The sequence below is a fragment of the Mobula hypostoma genome, chromosome 3, assembly GCF_963921235.1.
Source record: "Mobula hypostoma chromosome 3, sMobHyp1.1, whole genome shotgun sequence".
Taxonomy (NCBI): domain Eukaryota; kingdom Metazoa; phylum Chordata; class Chondrichthyes; order Myliobatiformes; family Myliobatidae; genus Mobula; species Mobula hypostoma.
In genome coordinates this window covers 103,533,074-103,555,392 of record NC_086099.1, presented here as the reverse complement: position 1 = coordinate 103,555,392, position 22,319 = coordinate 103,533,074, and the positions used below count along the sequence as shown (strand labels likewise).

Below are 22,319 nucleotides of genomic sequence, written 5' to 3'. Positions count from 1 at the left end.
GTCCTGTTGGACTGTACGGGAACGGCAAATTGGAATTACCAATTGCAAGTCTTGTGGAAGAATTCAAATGCACCAAAGCAAGACTGGTCATGACCCTCACTGAATCTGAAGATACTGTTATTCGAACAGTGGCCCCCTCCCCCCCCATGTGGCAACGGGGAGGAAATGGAACCCATCTGAAGGCGTTCAGAGTGCTAAGTCTGCTCTTTGCTTCAGAGATGTGGTTGGCCAAGTCCAACATGGGAGAGCCGGGCTCCGGCTCATCCCAAAAGCTCCTCAGTGGCACAAGTGCAGAAGAGACAGTTCGTGGTGGAGGAGTTGAGAAGACAGGAGGAGGCACAGCGAAACACCAGGGCCATCTCAATGGCCAAGCAGGACCAATAGACTAATTGGGAGAGCCTGGAAAAGAGGAAACTTAGCTGGCGTGACATCTGGGAGATGGAGGGATCTCCGCTAAGTTTTGTCATCAAAGCCACTTATGACCTCCTACACACACCCCTGAAACCTGAACCAGTGGTGGGGAGCACCTGGATCACTAAGGCACATTTTAACAGGATGCACCACGAGCCTCACCCAGGGGCAGTACACTTGGCGGCATAACCAAGTTCTCAGACAGCTGGCATCAATCTTGGAACAAAGGCGAATCACAACAAATGCTCTCCCACAAACATCGGCAGGAAATGTCCACATCACACAATTTGTACCAGCAGGCCAACCTCCAGAGCACCATATAACATCAAAAGATATAAGCATTCTGCAGGTTGCTTGGGATTGGAAAATGGACATGGACTTGGAAAAAAAGCTTGTGTTTCCCCCAGACATTGTGGCTACAACACTCCAGCCAGACACTCCAAGCTGGCATATGTTGTGGAATTGACAGTACCATGGGAAGATGGTGTCGAAGAAGCTTATGACAGGAAAAAGACCAACTACTCTGAACTGGCAACTGAAGCGGCCCAGAATGGTTGGAAGACCAAGATTTTCCCTATAGAAGTGGGATGCAGGGGATTCGATGCTACATCTACAACCAGTCTATTGAGGAAGATGGGGGTGAGGGGTCACTCCCTCCAGCAATCAATCAAGTCCTTGTCAAATGCAGCAGAAGAAAGCAGTAATTGGATTTGCATTAAAAGGAAAGACAACAACTGGGCTGCAAGATGAAGACAGGAGGGTATGGAACTGAGGGGGTGTATCCGGGATGCCAGGTAGCACCGTTGAGCCCTCTGGAGACGTTGTGGGCTTATCAACGCAACAACAAAGGAGTGTGCCCACCTGATGACCCAGATGACGTACCTACCCTCGCTCCTTGTCACCACTCCAAGCCCACTGCCAACATCGAGAGTGCCAACTTACCATAGAGATTGAAACATCAAGTCCCAGTAGCTCTACTACAGACAAGCCGAATTACGCAGAGAGGGATGACAGTTAATCTTATACAATTCAGCCATATTCCTGATATTTAATTCTTTCAGCATAAATCTCTGGGGCAAAATCTTCAACTATACAAATTTTCTCTCCGTAATAAATTAGCTTATCCCTTTTTCTTGCATCCCGAAGAATAGCTTCTTTGGTTGTAAAATAATGTAGACATACTTTAATAGCACGGGGTTTCATTTCGGCTGAAGGCTTGGGACGTCGAATTCGGTGAGCTCTGCCCAGTAGCAGACAGGCTTCAAGAATCTCACTAAAAAGTGAATATAACATGTTCGAAAAGAACTTTAATGGCTCACCGGTTTCCATATTTTCAGGCAAACCCAGTATGCATAAACTCACCCTGCGACTTCTGCTTTCCAGATCAATCGTTTTCTTCTTAATTCTTGATAACTCCAAGTAACCTCATTGATTTTCTTTTCCATAGAAGATAACTTCAATTCTTGTTCTTTGATAGTTTGACTTGTTAACTCCTGTTCTCTTTCAATTCTATGAGTGCTCTGTTTAAGCATCTGATATTGATCTTCCAGATTCTTCAAAGATTCCTGAACAGCAAAAATAGTTTTTTCAAGCTTTTCATTAGTGTTCGTCAGCTTATTGATTTTGGTGTCTACCGTACCAATCTTAGCAACTATAGCTTCTATTAAAGACAGCATTCTTTCTGAAGTAGAGACGTCCTCTGATTTCTTTCTTTGTTCAGCTTCAGGAAAAGTTTTGCCACTTCTTAATTCAATTCCAGATCGAGTATCAGCCATCATAATTAAATCATAAATCCTTCAGCAAAAGTAATAAATCTTCAAACTTTAAACAAATCTAACAGTGGAAAGTAAGTTGTAAAAGATGGAGCTGCGACAAACACGCCTTACTCCATAAGCTGCCAAGGAGAGACCTGTAAAGATCTCAGTAAACACTCTAAACAGTTGATCAGCACAGGTCTTCAGTACTCAATCAAGCACCCCATCTGGGCCAGATGTTTTCTGTAGGTTCACCCTCGTGAATAATGTTCTCACGTCAGCCTCAGAGATAGAGATCACCTGGAGTTGTGGGAGCTTGTGATAGTTTCTCCATGCTTTGATGGTCAAAATGAGCATAGAGGGCATTGAACTCACCTGGAAATTAAGTCTTGCTCTCATCTATGTTGCTTGATTTCATTTTGTAAGAGGTGACAGCATTTAAGCCCTGCATTGAGCGCTGTCTTCATTGATTTAAGTTTAGTCGAGAACTACCACTTTTCCAGAGATTGTATCTGGACCTTTTATAACTTTCTTGATCATCAGACTTGAATGCCTCTAATCTAGCCCTCAGCAGACTGCGAATCTCATGGCTCAATCCGGGCTTCTGGTTGGAGAAGACTGAATGATTTTGTGGGGACACACTTGTCTACGTCTATTTTTATAAAGTCCATGACAACCATGGTATATTCATTCTGATCCACAGATGAGTCCTTGAACACAGCCCAGTCCACCAATCCTGTAGTCACTTCTCTTCCACCCAACCTCTGCTTTCCTAATCTCTGGAGCTTTGCTCTTTAGCATCTGCCTGTATATGTTTTATAGTACAAGCTTCAAGCAAAGTCTAAAAGAAGTTAGCAAGAGATGAGGTGATTCTATGATCATTGTAATCAATTACGAAACATTTAGGATCAAAGGTTTATAAAAAGTAATTCATTTCTTAAATTAAGCCTGTAATCCCTCAACTGTCCCCTTGCTACTGAGTACCACCCCCCACCCCTTAGAAACTCCTACTATCACTGGGGGGGGGGGATATTGCACACTTTGGGAATCACTAATTTAGAGGGAAGCAAATCAAATGTCCAAGTCTACAAATGCCAAATGAATGACTTATTTGAAATAGTCTAAACATGAAATCTCAGAAAGAATTTAGGGGAAAAAAAAGAATCCAAATCCAAGACACAATAGCTTCGAATGCAATTTTGCAACAATCTGGCGTAGAGTATTATGTAAAAATCAAGAGTTCACTCAGCTAGTGGAATATAATTACTATAACTGTAAATATGAGTTATAACATATTGGAATGAAGCAAAACAAGCTATGGGGAAACTGGTGAGTCATGCAGCAAGAGACGGTTGATGTATCAGGTCAGGAGCCCGCATCAGGCAAACCACCCCAATTCCCATTTCTCTCTCCTCATCTACCTGAGCTTATGACAATAAACTTTACTTCAACTTTCGACCTTCTTGTTACATTCAACTCAGGCCCCATCACCGCTCTTCTACCCACCTATCACCCACATACTCCTTCTACAAGCTGATAGCCTGCCCTGGTCCAACCAGGTTGACACCAAAACCAAGAAAGCTCACCAGTGTCTCTTCCTTGGGAGAATCAAGACATTTGGCATGTTCCCTTTGATACTCACCAATATTAAATGGATGCACCATAGCAATTATCCTGTCCAGATGCATCACAGCTTGGTATGGCAACTGCGCTGCTCATGACCACAAGAAACTGCTGAATTGTGGACACAGCTCATCACCTCACAATAACAAGCCTTCACGTCATGGACTCTGCTGCCACGGTAAAGCAAGCCAGCATAATTTTCTCTTCTTCCTCCTCCCTTTGGGCAATAGATACTAAAGCCTTGCAGGCTCATAAACCACCAAGCCTATAGACAGCTACCATCCTGTTGCTACAAGATTATTGAACAGCTCTATAGAATGATTAGATGGACTCTTGACTTCACAATCTACTTTGTTATGACCTTACATCTTGTTGCCTATTTCACTTTCTCTGTTAGTGTAATAATCATAATTCTGCACTCAATGTTTTACCATGTAGTATCTCAATGATCGATATGAACTGTATGCAAGACAATAATAAACCAATTTACCACTGGCTCCCATCCCTCACTATTCCCATCTGCCCTCCACACTTCCCTTACTTAATTCTATGCTCCATTTTCCTTTCCTATTAAATTTGAATATCTTCATCCCCTTCTTGCCTTCACCTATCACCTCCCTGCTTCTGTCACTATTTCCACTCTCCCGTCTATCTGCCTATCACTTCTCTTCACCTGGATCAATCCATTGTTTGTAAGCTCTTGCTCTGCCCTTCTCTTCACCTTTCTATACTGGCTACCTCCTCTAGCTTTCAGTCTAACTAGAGGATCTTAACCATATGTCAACTATCCATTTCACTCCAGATGCTGCATGACCAGACAAGTTCCTCCAGCAGTTTTATTTTTGCTGATTCCAGCATCTGCAGAATTGTGGGTCCACTCGTAATGGCTATGCTGCCTGGGAAGAGGATTTTGAAGGTTAATTAATTAGGCCTACTTGTCTGTCAGAGATGTAAAGGAGATAAATTGAAACAGGAAAGGAGAAAGGAAAATAACGTGATGAGAAACAGAACATGACAAATAAAAATATTGAACATAATCAGCAGGTTAGGCAACATCCATTGAGAACAAAGCAAAGAAACGTAAAAACTACCAAAGCTGGAAATCTGGAACAAATACAGAAAGTAGCCCTACCCATCAGTTACAGAGCTCTATGTTACACCATGGCAGAAGTGCACTGAAAACGGAAAAGCTTCATGAATTTCAAATTTCTAAGTATCTTGCATGTGCAATATGGTTCAATAACCTAAAACTATAAAGTGTATAAAAGTTCAATAAAGTGTGATCCTATTGCTTATGCTAACTTACAAGCAATATACTCAGTACCACAGTTCAGTAAAATTGGCAGAAAAGCTGGAGCTTAACTGGCAAAAATGAATAATGGAGTAGGAGCATTTTCAAACCAACTTCAAGGATGCATCAGGACTGGGTAAAAAAAATCACCAAGCTTCTCCAAATATTTCCAGATTTCAGAACAATTTGTACTTTGTCATTTAAGCTTAAACTTCTGGCTCACCATCTCTACTCAGCAGCCCCAATCTTCTGCTTACACTGTACCACAATTACTTTTGGCTGAAGGACAGAATAAGTTACAATGAACATGCCCTTGAATTCTTCTTTTTACAAGAAAATCTTCAACTATATTATCACAAGGGTTGCAACAAACCACATCTGAAAATACACCTATTACAAATTACATTTTCTTGACAGAATACGAGAACACCCAGCCAGGCAAAGCAACATTTTCAAATAAACATGAGCCACAACACCTGCCAGCTTACCACCAAATTGTGATTATGGACTTTAATTCTAGTGGATGTATCATAAAATCTATAAATTCCTTACACTGGATTAGCAAGTGGCTTTGTCAATCATAGCAACCATTTTAGACATACATGATGAATGAAGTTAATGTCTTCAAATATAGTGCCCATTGTGAAAATATCAAGATTTCTAAGTTAACAAATTTAAAATTCTCTTCATCAGAAGCTCACTGTAACAGAGACTATTTCATATCCAAAATGCTAAACATACTTCTCTGTTTTGAAGAATATTGCACATCCATCTACATGCTTCCTTTCCTGTTCAGACATTAATTTGGCACGAGATTTTGGACAGAAGAACCCATCATAGCCTCGTTGCTTCAACTCAGGCAGAAAGAGATTAAAGTATTGCTCCGTTTCTACTTCCTATTAAAGAAAAAAGAACTTCGTAAAACTTGAAAATCTATCAAGACCAAAAAAGCTAAATGGCGAACAATTTGAACACATATTTATAGTAGATGACCTATTGAGAGACATTAATTGACAGTGTTACAGTGCCAGAAATCAGGTGAGAATCCCAGTCCTCCCTGTTGCTATGTCAGGAACATAGTGCAAGCTCCTGCCCGCTCTGCCTCTGCAAGCTGCTATGCCAAGAACCTGACACAAGTCCATGTCCTCTGCTTGCTCTGTCACACCAATAATTTGCCCATTGCTCAGTGTATAGGAACTTCCTGTGAAAGCAAATGTTAAACAAGCAAAGGGAAGAAGTCTGACTGCTCAAAACTGAAATGTTGAGCTTTGATACTGCACAACAACCACCATAATGAACAGAATTCATTGCTGGGGATTGTCTGCAGCTATCTGATATACTGACTGACTGGATTCTGCAGCTTTTTCTCTGATTGCATGATTGCACCACAGCTTTTCCCAGCTTAAAGACTCTGTTATGGAGAGCAAAGGAGAAGGGAAGAGAGGAGAGGAGAGGGAAAGGACAGAGGAAGGAAGCGAAATTACATCTTCTACGACATTGATGAAGGACTGTAAGATTCAAGCAGTCTATCAACACATCGAGGAGGTGCTGTCAGGAGTGGAAACAAAATGCAGGAGGTTCATGGCACAGCAGTTCATGGATTCCTTTTATTTTTGAAAGAGGATACTTACCTGGAAGTGCTTGCAATGGGTGGCTAAGAGTATCAAAATGAACTGGCATCCTGTGGGGTAGTACCAAGCAGAATACTCTTGTATTTATTAAGTTCAAAAGGTCCCTTATTAAAAAGTTTTAACTTCTATCAGCTTCAAAGATTTGTCCAGGTGACATATACCAAAAAAACCCAGAAAATAAAAGTAGACTATTTAAAACTTAGCCTGATTTGCCAATCAACAAGATCACTGTTAATAATCTATTTCAGTATGCTGATCCTGCCTTCTCCCTATATCCCTTGAGTCCCTAATATCTGTTCATTCTCTCCCTCTAAATGTATACCATTCTGTACAGATGTGTTTTCATTCTTCCCACCTAAACAAACCACATCACTGCATCTGCCATATTGCTAAGATCTTCACCAATCAGCCCACGTTCTCTTGCAGCTCATTACTAATCACGCCACTTTCTTCATCTCCACGTTTTGTGTCTTCAATGTATTGAAAACCATGTCATTGAAACATATCAAAAAATGAAGTAGTTCCAGAAATCACACTTGAAGGATGCCAACACATACTTCCTTCATGTCTGATAATGAGATCAGTGCCATCCTCTGCTATTGTCCCCTGGACCATTGTGTATTCACATTAGCAGTGCTCTTTTAACTGCCATTAGATTTCATTTTGACACTATCTGAAATATACCATATTACAAAACATCTTTTGGAAGTTCGCATACACATTAACCACCACTTTAAAAGGTCACTTAAAAAACTGGAAGTCAAGCAAACGTAACATACCTTCAATAAATCTACAATGGGTTATTATTAAACTATTTTTCATGTAATCATTAACTTGGTCCTGGATTTTCAGCTTCTCACAAGTACAAGTAACTAGCTTTGCTTATTAATAGTTGACTACATTTGTAGTTCTTTAATTGTGTGGCCACATTTCCATTGAAACACCTTCAGACTAGTTTGCCTTCCTAACCTAAGCACTATCAAATTTTTAAATTACTTCACTAAATGTAAAGCTATCAAATATTACTTCCTCTTCTACAATGGAACTATTACAAACTTCTTAATTAATGGCAGGGAGTGCAAAGTACACCATTGTCTTAACAATATGACATCTTTTGGATGGTTAATTACGCATCCTTCAATTTATCATGTTTATTCTTAAAGAAAAATATCTGACTTCAAATGCATAATATTTTGCAACAGATACCAAAAGGAGTAACTGGGGGAAAAAGCCATATTTCCCTCTTCTTTGATCTGTTAAAATCTGTGAACATGAGAAGTATATAAATGGCTTCTCAAAGTGACAATATTGTACCTGATTTACCAAACAGTGAACAAATACTCCTCCATTCTCAAAGTAGGTTATTAAAATGGGCTTTGTTGCCAAGAAAAGATGACAGTAGAAATAATCTCTTAAAGGTCTAATGACAAAAACTGAGCAGTTGTCAAGGTACATCTACAGTTGCAAGAAAAAGTTTGTGGACCTTTGGCAATTACCTGGTTTTCAGCATAAATTACTCATAAAATATGGTCCAATCTTCATCTAAGTCACGATAATAAACAGACACATTTGCCTAAACTAATACACACGTCGTGACGAAGGGTCTCGACCCGAAACGTCGACTGTACCTCTTCCTATAGATGCTGCCTGGCCTGCTGCGTTCAACAGCATTTTTTGTGTGTGTTGCTTGAATTTCCAGCATCTGCAGATTTCTTCGTGTTTGCGTGTTTAAACACACAAACAATTGTAGTTTTCATGTGAAAATTGGTCACACTGTTTAATCATCTACAGTCCAAGCTGGAAAAAGTATGTGAACCCTTGCATTTCATCACTGGTAAAATCTCCTTTAGCAGTAATAACCTCCACCAAACATTTCCTGTAGCTGCTAATCAGACATGTTGGCGTGTGACCAAGTGGTTAAGGTGTTCGTCTAGTGATTTCAAGGTCACTAGTTCGAGCCTTGGCTGAGTCAGCGTGTGTGCCCTTGAGTAAGGCACTTAACCACACATTGCTCTGCGACGACATCGGTGCCAAGCTATTTTGGTTCTAGTGCCTTTCCCTTGGACAACATCGGTGACGTGGAGAGAGGAAACTTGCAGCATGAACAACTACTAGTCTTCCATACAACCTTGCCCAGGCCTGTGCCCTGGAAACCTTCCAAGGCGCAAATCCATGGTCTTATGAGACTAACGGATGCCTATATAATCAGTTGCACAACAGCAAATGAGGAACTTTAGACCTTTCCTATGTACGAACCTGTTTCAGTTCATCAATATTTTCAGGATACCTTGCTTGAACAGTCCTCTTCAGGTCATGCCACAGCATCTCACTTGCATTAAGGTCTGGACTCTGATTTGGCCATTCCATTTTAAACCATTCTGTTGTTGATTTACTCATCTTTTGAATCATTGTCTTGTTGCATCATCCAACTTCTATTAAGCCTCAGGTGATAGGCCGCTACCCCGACATTTTCCTGTAAAATGTCTTGATGCAATTTGGAATTCATTGTTTCATCAACGGTGGCAAGCTGCCAGGCCCTGAAGCAGCAAGGCAGCCCCAAACTATGATGCTCTTTCCACCACGTTTCACAGTTGGGATGAAGTTTTGGTGTTGGTGTGCAGTGCCTTTTTCCCTCCAAACATAGCAGTGTGCATTTCGGTCAAAAAGTTCAGCTTTTGTCTTACCTGTCCACAGAACATCATTCCAGAAGTATTGTGGAACATACAGGTGGTCCTTTGCAAACTTGAGATGTGCAGCAATGATTTTTTTGGAAAGCAGTCCTTCTACGAACACCATTCTTGTCCGGTGCTTTTCTTTTAGTGGCACATGAACAGAGACCTTAGCAAGCTCTAGAAATTTCTACAGGTCTTTTGGGTTAGCCTTGCATTCTTTTTCTCCTCCTTCAGCATTGCATGTCGTGCTCTTGGTGTGATATTTGCAAGACACCCATTCCTAGCGAGGGTAGCAACAGTACTGAATGTCCTCCATTTGCAGACAATTTCTCTTACTGTGTACCTGATGAACACTGGAGTCTTTAGAAATGCTTTTGTAGGCTTTTCCAACTTCATGCCTCTCTACAATTCTTCTAAGATCCTCTGAAAGCTGTTTTAATCGAGGCATGGTGCACATAAGCAACTCTTGAGAAGAGCAGGCTCTGTCAGTAACCTGACTTTGTGTGTCTTTTTTTTATAAAATTGGGCAGAGCACCTCTACACCCCACACCTCCAATCTCATCTCATTGATTGGAACACATGACTCCAAATAGTTTTTATAGAAGGCATTACCCCAGAGGTTCACATACTTTTTTTGAACCTAGACTGTAATTGCTTAAATGGCATACTCAGTATTGAAGAGAAGAAATACAATTGTTTGTGTGTTACTTGTTTAGGTAGATTGTGTTTGTCTATTATTGTGATTTAGATGAAGATCAGACCACATTCTATGAGTAATTAATGCAGAAAACCAGGTAATTGCAAAGGGTTCACAAACTTTTTCTTGCAACTGTATATATTTTTTCAAATAGAAAGAATTTCCATTTCAGTTCTACACCACATCCCATTGTGGTATTATAGCATCTATTTATTGTTTTCCATTCAGAACTTTGTAACTATACAAAAGACAAATATCAAACAAATCAATGTAACATAGGCAGATTTTGCAGAAGAATCCAATTATTATTAATTAAAGGGAGAGGTAATTGAAAAAGCAGCATAATAACACTATGCTAAAGTCATGTCTGGAATTGTCACTGCAGTTTCATGGTTTAGCACTCAATGTAGTTAACCTGGGATAAAGTAGAAGACACAGAAAGCATTGAGTATACAACACTTAAATTGATTGGATGCTAAGAATTGACTGGCTGCCATTTTCTTGAGGTTCCCAATCATTCCTGGAACACATCTGAACCACTCCAAATCAGGTTCCCACTCCCGCCATGGACTGAGCCCTTTGGATATGATGAGAACTGAGATAAGCACTTGTGTACTGGATAAGCCAAAATGTTCTCGGACTAAAAACTGACAAGACTTAAACCATTTCTTCAGGCCATCAAAAATTAATACTTTCCATTCAACTGTTTCTCCATGAAACTAAAGTAGATTGTTCATAAGCTTAGTTCCTTTTCTCAACCAAGATGAACTTCAGACCTACAAATCTGCACTAACATCTTAGATTTGAAATTCTGATCACGCATAGCCTTCTCTTACCATATTTTTTAGGCAAATCTAGCCCTAAAACCCTCCATTTGCACTCTTTCTCTTTTGACCTCTTCAGCCTCAACTCCACAAATGTGATCTTCTGTTGGGGGCCTCACCTGCTTCTGAACAACCTTTTTATTTTCAGATTACTAAAACATACCAACTGCATCAGTCATAGCCATATCATCATCTTACTCGGCTTCAAATTTTGTTTAATAATAACCCTATGTAGACCCTTGAGGTACTTAGCTAATAAATGCAGATGTGATAATTTTATTTTTCTTGGAAACATGATCAAAAGACAACATTAAAAAGGGAGTTCGGATTATGGAAACAAGTGCACATTGTTCACTTCTTCATCCTGAGTAGCAAAGGGAGACAAATCTTGAACATCATCATCCTTCCTACACAATGGTTGCAAGTTACAATCTAAACTCAACCATTCTACCTCGGATTTGAATATTGAACACTGTGGTATTTAGCCACCCCATCATGTATATGAATGGTATAGAGCTCCCTCATCAATTATTACAACTTTTCTTTTTTATTGTTGGCAGTGAGGAATAACATTTGTTTAATGCATATCTGGCTACCTGAAGGCTTAAGATGTCAGCATCACAGTTTACGATTTCTTCCATGATCCCTTTTTTCCTGTACTCCCAGTTCAAAGCCCAGGATGGGCAGTAGCCGTACAGCTGTCTTGTAGCATACTTGTCACATAGAACATTATAACACATGACAGTGAACAATGCTGTAAAGAAAATCCATACATCATTAAAAGGTGTATACCATCATCAGTTCAACACTGGGATTTCACTGGATATGATGGAACAATTAATAAAACATGCAATAAAATTAATATACATGCAGAATTAAAGACAAAACTACATGGACGTTACAGATTGATATCACTGTGACCCAAAAATGCACAAGGATGATTTATTAGAAATTACAAAGTTCACAAAAATACAAACATGCTAACTTAATAAAAGAACATTAGTGTGACTTCAGATTAAATGCAAAATAAATATTTTTATTGTAATTCTTCAATTCATAACAATACCATCAACATAAACCACTATTAGATCAGATATAATATATGTTCCATAACTGGAGTTCCTTTAATTTTGTATTTGAGTACTTGATCAATAACCTTGGGGAAAAAAAACACCTGCTTCTGATATTGCTATATTCCATAAGAGATACCCATACTTTATATATGTTCATCAAGAAAACTAGTTTTATCAGACTTTAAGAAACAAAATTGTCTATTGCTGTTAACAGTATAATTGTTGCTGAAAAAATTACACTGTTTAGCCACAGTACACACTATCATGCATTGCAGAGAGCTTGGATGAATGGAAGGTTGGTAGCAGGAAAGAGGAGGTAGAGAGGGTCAGGTCTAGGGAAGCTGTGGGGAGTGAACAATTAAAGAGAATCTACCAGGGTTCGATGCCTAACACGAACTGCTGCTGATGATCTGACAGTCTGATCTGCTACCTTGGTCAATGCATTGCAAGAAATTATGTTGTCATGTGCACAGGACAACACAATTCATCAGGAAATTCAATACTCAGCCACTTTTCCAAAGTAGTTCAAATCAATCCATAAAAGTTCATATTCCTTAATGGACTAAAGCCGATTACTAACACACAGTGCCAAGTAAACATAACATAATCAGTTAAGTAGATTTGTGTTCATGAAACTTAACAGTGAAAAAATAGAGAAATAGTTAATCAACCAAATCAATGAATTTATGGTTCTTTAAAAGCTCCTCTAGGTATTGCTTTAAGAGGGAAAGGCAAAAGAAAACTAATGAACACAACACAATTGAATGGGAACAGCATGACAACATTTCTGCAGTAGATGGAAGTACGAGTCTAACATTATGGTTCATCAAGAATCAGATGTCTTTACAAATTACACCAGAATCACAGAGGAATTTTGCCAAATAGTTATCCAATGAGCTATTCATTAGACAGCACAGTAACAGTCTTCATTTCTCAATCGTGTCTAGTGTTGTTCATCTTGTACTTTACACAAACTGCTAATTGCAATCCTGTATTGGAAGTCTCCTACCAATATTGAAAAAAAAACTATAAATAATGCATTTCAAACTCACTTTTAGTGCAGGATAAACACTGCAGCAGACTTCAATTTTAACTCAATTACTGGGCATCAATGAATTCACATGCTGGAATTTTCACCTCCAAATATGATCATGAAATCAAGACTCAATAGAGTGCGTGAGGTGGCAATAACTCAGCCCGTGGCAGCCAAAAGTGCTGCAATTAAGATGGGACTTGGAAGTAACCCAAGTTAGTTGAAACGAAGGCCTTCAAATACTTTTTCAGGTATCTTATAAATACGAGGATTTCTTTTTCCTTCCTCACAACTCTTTCAGACATTGAGTTCTACATCCCAACTGGAATCAGAGAATTGAACAGAGAGGGTACATTCTGCCCTTCAACTTAGTGCCTGCTCCAAGTAAAGGAATCCCATCAGTCCTAGTCTCCCATCTTAACTCATGGGTCAGCCAATTACTTACCTGTGTCTATTCAAACCTCCTTCGAAAAATGTGACAGATTCTATTGCCATCTTTCCTTTGTGCAGTGAGTGCCTAATCAGGGCTTACCTGTGTAACAAAGTTCTTCCAACTATTAGGAACAATCTGTATATCGCTATCAAATATTTGCTCAGCTGTTTTTGATTGAGAGAACAACCTCAAGACCTCCACCTAATCCTCACTGGCTCTCTACTCGGCCTTTGACCACCTGGACAATACCTGTTGTTTACTGATTACAGCTCAGTGTTCAAGAGCATCATTCCCTCAGTACTGAAGAGACCACAATCACTGTGGATTGGTAACAGCATCTCCACCTTGCTGACAATCAACACTGGTGCACCTCAAGGATGCATGTATAACCCACCGCTCTGCTCCCTCTATACATAATGGTGTGGCTAGGCACAGCTCAGACACCATGTATAAGTTTGCAGAAAACACTTCTGTTGTTGGCAGAATCCCAGATAGCAACAAAAAGGCACACAGGAGTGAGACACACTGCCTGGTTGAGTGGTATTGCAACAACAACCTTGCACTTAACATCAGCAAAACTAGGAACTGATTGTGGACTTCAGGAAGAAGTTAGAAGAACACACACCAGTCCTCAAGGAATCAGCAGTGGGAAGGGTAGGCAGCTTCAAATTCCTGGATACTTCTGTGACCCATTGTGTGGCCAGTTAGCACTCAGACTTCGATCTGTTCGGGTCGGTGGCATATGAGAACACGAAGTATCACAAATACGGAGAGCTGAACTAGTAGATATAAACGTGGTGTGCGCATGCATATGTGCTTACGTAAGAGATGAAACTCGTGTTAGTTCGGTGAGGCAGAGTCACCAGTTGCGAAGAGTGGTTCCCAACGATTTGGACGGAACGCCAGAGTGGGGCGTGTATACTCACTGGGGGAGCTACATTTCAGCATACGCATTTTGAGAGTGTAATGCAAGCAGGCATCACGATGGCAGATTGTGGAGTACATACTCTTGTGGTTTTTATGTACGTGATGTTTAACTGGTATCCATAACTTATATTTTGCGTAGTTGGTAATTAGTGTGGAGATATTTCGGGGAGAAGTTTTACCCAAATATATCTGTTAGGATGGCAACTATTGAGGTCAGGCAACATCAGGCCGAGAACCCTGATGATCTGAGCCAGCCTGTGACTCTGCTTGCTCACAAGAGAAATTAAACTAACTGACTTGTAGTGGCTACATATTTCCATGCACTCCTTTTAAAAAACAAAAAGTCCCATTTGCCATTTTCTAATCTTCTGACAGCTTCTCTTTATCGAAGGAAATTTTCCTCAAGCTGTTTGTCATGATACAAGGATAACTCATTTCCATTCCTTTTCTGTGTGTTCTGAAGTGGCTAATACAAGGCCTACATCAAGAGGCAATGAGGACATTGTATTAGCATCCCTCCCAAGAAGGCATTAAGAACAAGGTTTGAAGCATTTGCTACCTCTGAAAATCTTTAGCTGTGTTACGAACTGGAGTAGATTCAAACAACAGGAATTCTGCAGATGCTGGAAATTCAAGCAACACACATCAAAGTTGCTCGTCAGTTAGTCCTGACGAAGGGTCTCGGCCTGAAACATCGACTGCACCTCTTCCTACAGATGCTGCCTGGCCTGCTGCGTTCACCAGCAACTTTGATGTGCGTTACTGGAGTAGATTACTTGTTTCAGAAGTCTGGTGTCCATTTTGAACTGGCTTAGTATAATTTGTCTTAATACTCAGGATGTTGATCTAGAAGGGAAATTAGGACAATGCTTCCAAGTGTTAATTCCCCTCAGTAACCTCAGATGCATCCCATCAGATGAGGTTAAGTATGGTCAGCCCTTCCAGTATATCTGAATTAATGTTCCCACCATCCTTTAGTTCCACTTGACTCCCCCCTCCCCAGTTGACCACATACTCTCCTTTAAGATTGACCAAAAAGAGTACTCCTTTAAGATCCTAATTTAACTTTGCTTCTTTGCAATTCTTTTATCCTTAATTGGTTCAACCCTCCCACTACATGTCTGCAGACTGCTCTTTGGTTTCCCTTTTTCTATTAAAAGCATTCTTTTCCCACGTCTTCTTTTCCTTTCTCATTTCTCCCGTCAGCTAAATATTTTATCCTCTCAAATTATTATTCACATGGCAAGAACCATATACTCACTTCACATTTACATTTGATCAGGGGAGCTCTGCCTGTGGTTCATAACCCTCTCTGAGTATTCTGTGTCCTTTCATGCCTTTTACTCCAGTAAATACATCTAGCAAAGCCTACCATTTCTGACCTTCAACAATATCCTAATCATTTTGGGGTAACTGAAATCTCCACCTTCCACTTCCCTCAGACACCAGCACTCTGCAGAAAATATAGGTAAATAATTTTCATGAAAACCTGCTCCTCCATTTTCTCTTTACTGCGTGTTGGCCTATAACATATAGTGTTAACCACTTTGCTTCTAAAATCTAACAACTGCTGCAATTAGCATCTGAAAGATGCCTTTCCTCATATTCCAGGCTCTAAATGATAAAAGAAGGTACTCCATGCTTTCTTTAACCACCCTATATATCTATGTTCTGACCTTAAAGCAATTTGTTAAAAGGCATTTCAAGAGTGGTTCCACTCCTTATCCCAAGTATCGCATATTTATCATGTATTCCTTGACAACCCTCCACAAATTATCTCACACTTGTGCAGACTGAATTCCACTTGCTACTTTTATGCTCAATTAACCAGGCCATAGGCATCTTACTGAAACTTCCTTTCTATTATCGAATACACTGCTATTTTCAGCAACATTGGCAAACTGGTTCTGAAAACAAGTATGAGTCAACAGACCATTGCATCAATGAGGAAGTACTGCACCGTAAGAGATGTCATCATTCACATGACATATTAAACCATAACCTATCTGCTCTCTTAAATGCACATCCAGGCACTATTTCAATGAAGGAAACTATTCCCCATGTTTTGCTTCACTTAACCATAATTAACTAATAATAACTGGTCACCATCACTTTGTTGTTTGTGGGAGCTTGCTGTCAACATATGGACTGCTTTATTTCCTAGGTTACAATAGTAATTCCAAGATTACACCATACAGTGCAAAAGTCTTAGGTACATATATTTAGCTAGGGTACCCAAGACTTTTGTACAATACTGTAGTAATTTTATGTATTGCACTGTACTGTCACACAAAAAAAAAATTCATGACTTATGTGAGTGATGATAAACAGGATTCCGAAATGGATCTCAATTGTGAACCGAGAGTAGAAAGGGGGCAGGGAGAGGGCAATCATGGTTGGAAAAAGGGGAAGGGAGAGGTGCGGGAGCAGGAAGCACCAGAAAGATGTTCTGTAATGATTAATAAACCAATTGTTTGGAAACAAATGACCTCTCAGGGCCGCAACGCCCCCACCCCTGGAACTCCTTCTCTGTCACCTTTTCCACACCCCTCCCGCGGTGTCCCACCCTCACCATTCCCAACATCCTTTGCTTCTGCCGGATTTACAAACTTGCTCTCTACTCCACATTGACAAATACAGTACTGTGCAAAAGTCTTAGGCAGCTGAGCTATCTGCCACTGAGAAGTGGCAGATGGAGTTCAACCCAGATAAGTGTGAGGTGGTTCATTTTGGTAGGTCAAATATGATGGCAGAATATGGTATTAATGGTAAGACTCTTGGCAGTGTGGAGGATCAGAGGGATCTTGGGGTCCAAGTCCATAGGACACTCAAAGCTGCTACGCAGGCTGTCTCTGTGGTTAAGAAGGCATCCGGTGCATTGGCCTTCATCAACCGTGAGGTTGAGTTTAAGAGCCAAGAGGTAATGTTGCAGATATATAGGACCCTGGTCTGACCCCACTTGGAGTACTGTGCTCAGTTCTGGTCCTCTCACTACAGGAAGGACGCAGAAACCATAGAAAGGGTGCAGAGAAGATTTACAAGGATGTTGCCTGGATTGGGGAGCATGCCTTATGAGAATAGGTTGAATGAACGCGGCCTTTTCTCCTTGGAGCGACAGAGGATGAGAGGTGAGCTGATAGAAGTGTAGAAGATAATGAGAGGCATTGATTGTGTGGATAGTCAGAGGCTTTTCCCCAGAGCTGAATTGGCTAGCACGAGTGGGCATAGTTTTAAGGTGCTTGGAAGTAGGTACAGAGGAGATGTCAGGGGTAAGTTTTTTTTTTACGTAGAGAGTGATGAGTGCATGGATTGGGCTGCCGGCAGCGGTGGTGGAGGCGGAAACCATAGAGTCTTTTAAGAGCCTCCTGTATGGCTACATGGAGCGCAGAAAAATAGAGGGTTATGGGTAAAGCCTAGGTAGCTGTAAGGTAGGGACATGATCGGCACAGCTTTGTGGGCCGAAGGGTCTGTACTGTGCTGTATGATTTCTTGTCTCTATATGTGCCTAAGACTTTTGCACAGTATTGTATAACTGACCACATAGTGCTTCAGACCAGCCAGGAATTGTGAAAAAACAGCATATAAATGCAAATCTCTTTTTCAGCTGTTAACTGCTGACATAAAATACTTCTACTAAATTAATCAAATTCTTCAAAAAAAAAGGTTAATAATCAATTAAATAAATCAATTAAAATGCATGACAACCCTTTCATATTACTCAAGCAGCCAGGAATCTGTGAAAATCCACTACATCATCAATTTAATTCTAAAATAATGCAAGTTTATACTATATTACCTGTTGGCAACACTTGGTCTCTCTCCTTCAATGTGACCCAAGGTCGCTGAGGAAGCTGCTCTGGATGAACTTGGGAGAAAAAATAAAAGCTCTCTTTAAAATACAATTTTTAAAATTTTATTTAATCCATGCTCTGACAACACCAGGATTGAAACAAGAGAATACACAATCAGGAACAGCATTTTTCCAAAACATTCACTGGAAATTTCAAAAAACAAAACCTGTTTATGTTGTTTATTTTTCTGATTCATTTAAGAGGTGTATTTTGGCTTGGTGAGAAAGGGACAATGGAAGGTCAAAACTGGGAGTGAAAAACATCATATCTCAAGACTTAACATTATTTTCACAACAAATTTTAAACTGAAAGTCTCACAATGGGATAATGCTGAAGAAAGTGTAGAGAAGATTCACCAAGAAGATTCACCAGGATGTTGCCCTACACTAAAACAAGATAGTGTTTTAGTAATGGGGAAAGACTTGAGAAGTTAGGTCTGTCTTCCCTGGATTGGATGAGGTTAAGAGGGCACATGACTGATGGACTGTATATAAAATAATGAAGGGTTATAGAGAAGGTAAACTACAAAAATCTTTCTCCCTTATCAAAGGTAAATAAAACTAGAGGACATAAGACTGAAGGGGGCTTGAGGGGAATCTTTTTACCACCCAGTGAGTGGCACAAATCGGGAATGTATCATAGGAGAAAGTGAGGGAGGCAAAGTTGTTGACAGCAATTAAGAGATGTCCAGATGAACATTTAAATTGCCCTCACATTGAAAGCAATGGGCCAAGTGTTATAAGATAGGCTTAACACGCATGGATGTGCACTGGTCAGCGCAAACATGGTCAGCTGAATAACCTGTTTGCATGCTGGATGATCCTATGACTGTGACTTTAAAAATCCAGAGATGTAATAATTTTAAAAATGAATGCAGTAACAAAATATTGCTAAGATATTAGTGCAAGGATCTCATTGATATACCTGCTAAATTATCAAGCATATAGTTCAGTAGCTTTCTTGTTCCATCTGGTTCTTGATAGAGGTTCAAGATATCCTGTGACAAAGGATTGCCTGTCACCAGAAAATATTAAAATCCCATTAAATTCCGTATGTTGATAATAAGGCTGAAAAAAAAAGTGATATCTATTATTGTTAGTTCCCTTATAAATTACTTCTCAATCACAACTCAGCAGGCAAGGTGAATAAGGAGTCAAAAATCAAAAAAGACTGATCACAGCTAGCAAAAACCTGAGAAGCTAGGGCAAAATTGACAAAAAGCACCGACTTATAATCTTAACAGAGGAATTAGCGACCACGATGCTGAAAATAATAATGGTATAAAAATAATGAAACTAAATGATATTTATTGAAAGAATTACACGTTTCCCTAATCACCGAGAAATTACTTTCCAATGCATGGATTCAGATTTCATTTTAATTTGATTAATAATGTGAAATGTAAGGATTCCAGGAGTTAGACAAACATTAGCTTGTATCCTTCTATAGCTAAAAGTATACAGCACAAAAAGTACATAAAAATACTTCTGCACATTTCAAACAACACAATTACTTCCGTCCTTGGACTCACTTTACACCGCACACTGTCGAAGCAGTGCTGCCAGGATAAACAAGGACACGACCCACCCAGCCAACTCACTTTTCATCCCTCTTCCCTCCGGGAGAAGGCTCAGGAGCTTGAAGACTCATACGGCCAGATTTGGGATCAGCTTCTTTCCAACTGTGATAAGACTGCTGAACGGATCCTGACCCGGATCTGGGCCGTATTCGCCAAATATCCAGAACTGCCTCTCGTTTTTTTTGTGTTTTGTTTGCACTACTTTACTTTCCCTTTTCTATTTATGATTTATAATTTAAAATATTTAAAATTTACTATCAATTTGTACTCCAGGGAGCACGAAGCGCAGAATCAAATATCGCTGTGATGATTGTACGTTCTAGTATCAATTGTTTGGCGACAATAAAGTATAAAGTACTTTGCTTTATAATTAGTGCAGTAACTCTTTGATGATGTGTTAATATTAGAAGATTAGAAGGGGGATTAGAAGATTTCACACAGATACTGGAAAAACACCCTTAGATAAACTACGTTGGAGAAACAAACTTTGAAAATCATGTCAAACAGTAAACAAAATAGAAACAAGGCAAGAAATATTTTGAACTGTACTCTTATAAACTACAAAACTGCAAGACAGTAGGGAATTTAGCATTAACACGAGAAATTCTGCAGATGCTGGAAGTTCAAGCAACACACATCAAAGTTGCTGGTGAATGCAGCAGGCCAGGCAGCATCTCTAGGAAGAGGTACAGTCGATGTTTCAGGCCGAGACCCTTCGTCAGGACTAACTGAAGGAAGAGCTAGTAAGAGATTTGAAAGTGGGAGGGGGAGGGGGTGATCCAAAATGATAGGAGGGGGAGGGGTGGAGCCAAGAGCTGGACAGGTGATTGGCAAAAGGGATATGAGAGGATCATGGGACAGGAGGCCCAGGGAGAAGGAAAAGGGGAAGGGGGGAAAAAAACCCAGAGGATGGGCAAGGAGTATAGTCAGAGGTACAGAGGGAAAAAAAAGAGAGAAAGAATGTGTGTATATAAATAAATATATATTACTTATAATATATATAAACTTAGCAGCTGTGTTCTTCAAACATGTGGCTTTGACAGAGGTCACACAGCAAATGCACTTTTAAGGAACTACACCAAAAAAAATTCTGAAACAGATTGCATTTTACAGAGCAGAATCAGAATTAATATCACCGGCATATGTCGTGATATTTCTTAACTTTACGGTGGCAGTGCAATGAAATACATGATACAGAGAAAAAAAAAATCTGAGTTCATTTCACTTATTTAAAACTGAACTACTTTGCATAAGAAGTTCCTAGACAATGACCACCTTTTTTCACTTGATCACATCAGCTTTGCTTTTAAACTGAAAGTGTATTTCAGAATAAATGAATATGTAAACATAAGTGATGTTATGAGATGGTCATAAAGCATATACTACCAACAGTTAAGATCAATGTATTTTTTTTTAAAAGAGCATTCAACAATATTTTTAAGTTCCAAAAGTTATAAGTTACAAGATAGGATACATGAAAGAAGATACTCATCAGGCCTGACCTTTTAACCCCAGGGTTTGTAGCTGGAACAGTCGTCCTAGCTCGTAAGGCAAAACCCGTAACAGATTGTTATTTAAAAGCAAATCCCTGTAAAAGAGTAAAAAAGCTTCAATGTAGACTTTTGTTCAGCTTTTCATGTTTTTCCCCAAATGCTACTTTTCAAATTTCAGATTTTTTGTATCAAGTAGCATCATAATCAGGCAAAGGTCAATGGCTTCCAGAATCATGGGACAGGGATATTGTCCCACCATCTCTAGCCTTGTTGTAATCTTTATGTACATAAGTTTTTAAATCAACCACAGATTGCTGTGCCTCTGAATCCCTAACTACTGATGTTAAATACAACTCCACTCCAGTCATTTTTGCTTTATATAATTCAAGAAGTTTAATATTAATTTCTTTTTTAAAGCCACTGCCACTACGCTGGAGTGACCTATTTACAAAACACAATGATAGTATGGTACCATTACATAATGGTTCTTTAAAAATTGAAGTATCAGTGAAACCCTTTAAAAATATCACCCAGTGATTGTTGCATTTCTCCAGCCCGGCTTCCTATATCCTAAATACCCAGAGCAGCATGCCAATAAGCAAAATAGCCCACAATCAACATTGTGTTATTATTCTACAGTACTATCATATCCATTGAGTTAAATCATTGGACTACCTGGCAATAACACAAGGAGATTCCATGACCATTTCTCATTTCCAATCTTGATAAGCTCAATACAAGTACAAGAGACAAACAAACGGTTCCAAATACTTTTACCTAAAAAGCATCCCACATGGCTTTCTCTCAAGATCTGCCAGTTCATTGGTGTCTGTTTCCAGCCTATTTGATTCATTTCACAGAACATTTTCAAGTGGCTGAATAGATACCGAAGCCCACGTGCACTGGCCTCTTAGCCGCAATGCTCAAGGTATAAAAAACATAATGTCCCTCTAACCAAAATGTATCTATAGCACTTGTATCTGCCCAATAATATAAATAATTGCTCAAACAAAAATAACAGCACAAT

The 22,319-nt window shown here is 39.6% G+C and overlaps 1 protein-coding gene across 1 annotated transcript in view; it reads right to left on the bottom strand.

Moving 5' to 3' along the window:
• cnot6l (CCR4-NOT transcription complex, subunit 6-like) overlaps nucleotides 1-22,319 on the bottom strand; it is a 77,757-nt gene that overhangs the window by 16,593 nt on the left and 38,845 nt on the right. The window contains exons 4-8 of the mRNA XM_063043544.1: nucleotides 21,302-21,387; nucleotides 19,145-19,234; nucleotides 18,166-18,234; nucleotides 11,500-11,657; nucleotides 5,821-5,975 (exon numbers count right to left, since the gene is read on the bottom strand). Coding sequence (XP_062899614.1) covers nucleotides 5,821-5,975; nucleotides 11,500-11,657; nucleotides 18,166-18,234; nucleotides 19,145-19,234; nucleotides 21,302-21,387 — 558 coding nt within the window. The remainder of the gene's footprint in view (nucleotides 1-5,820; nucleotides 5,976-11,499; nucleotides 11,658-18,165; nucleotides 18,235-19,144; nucleotides 19,235-21,301; nucleotides 21,388-22,319) is intronic.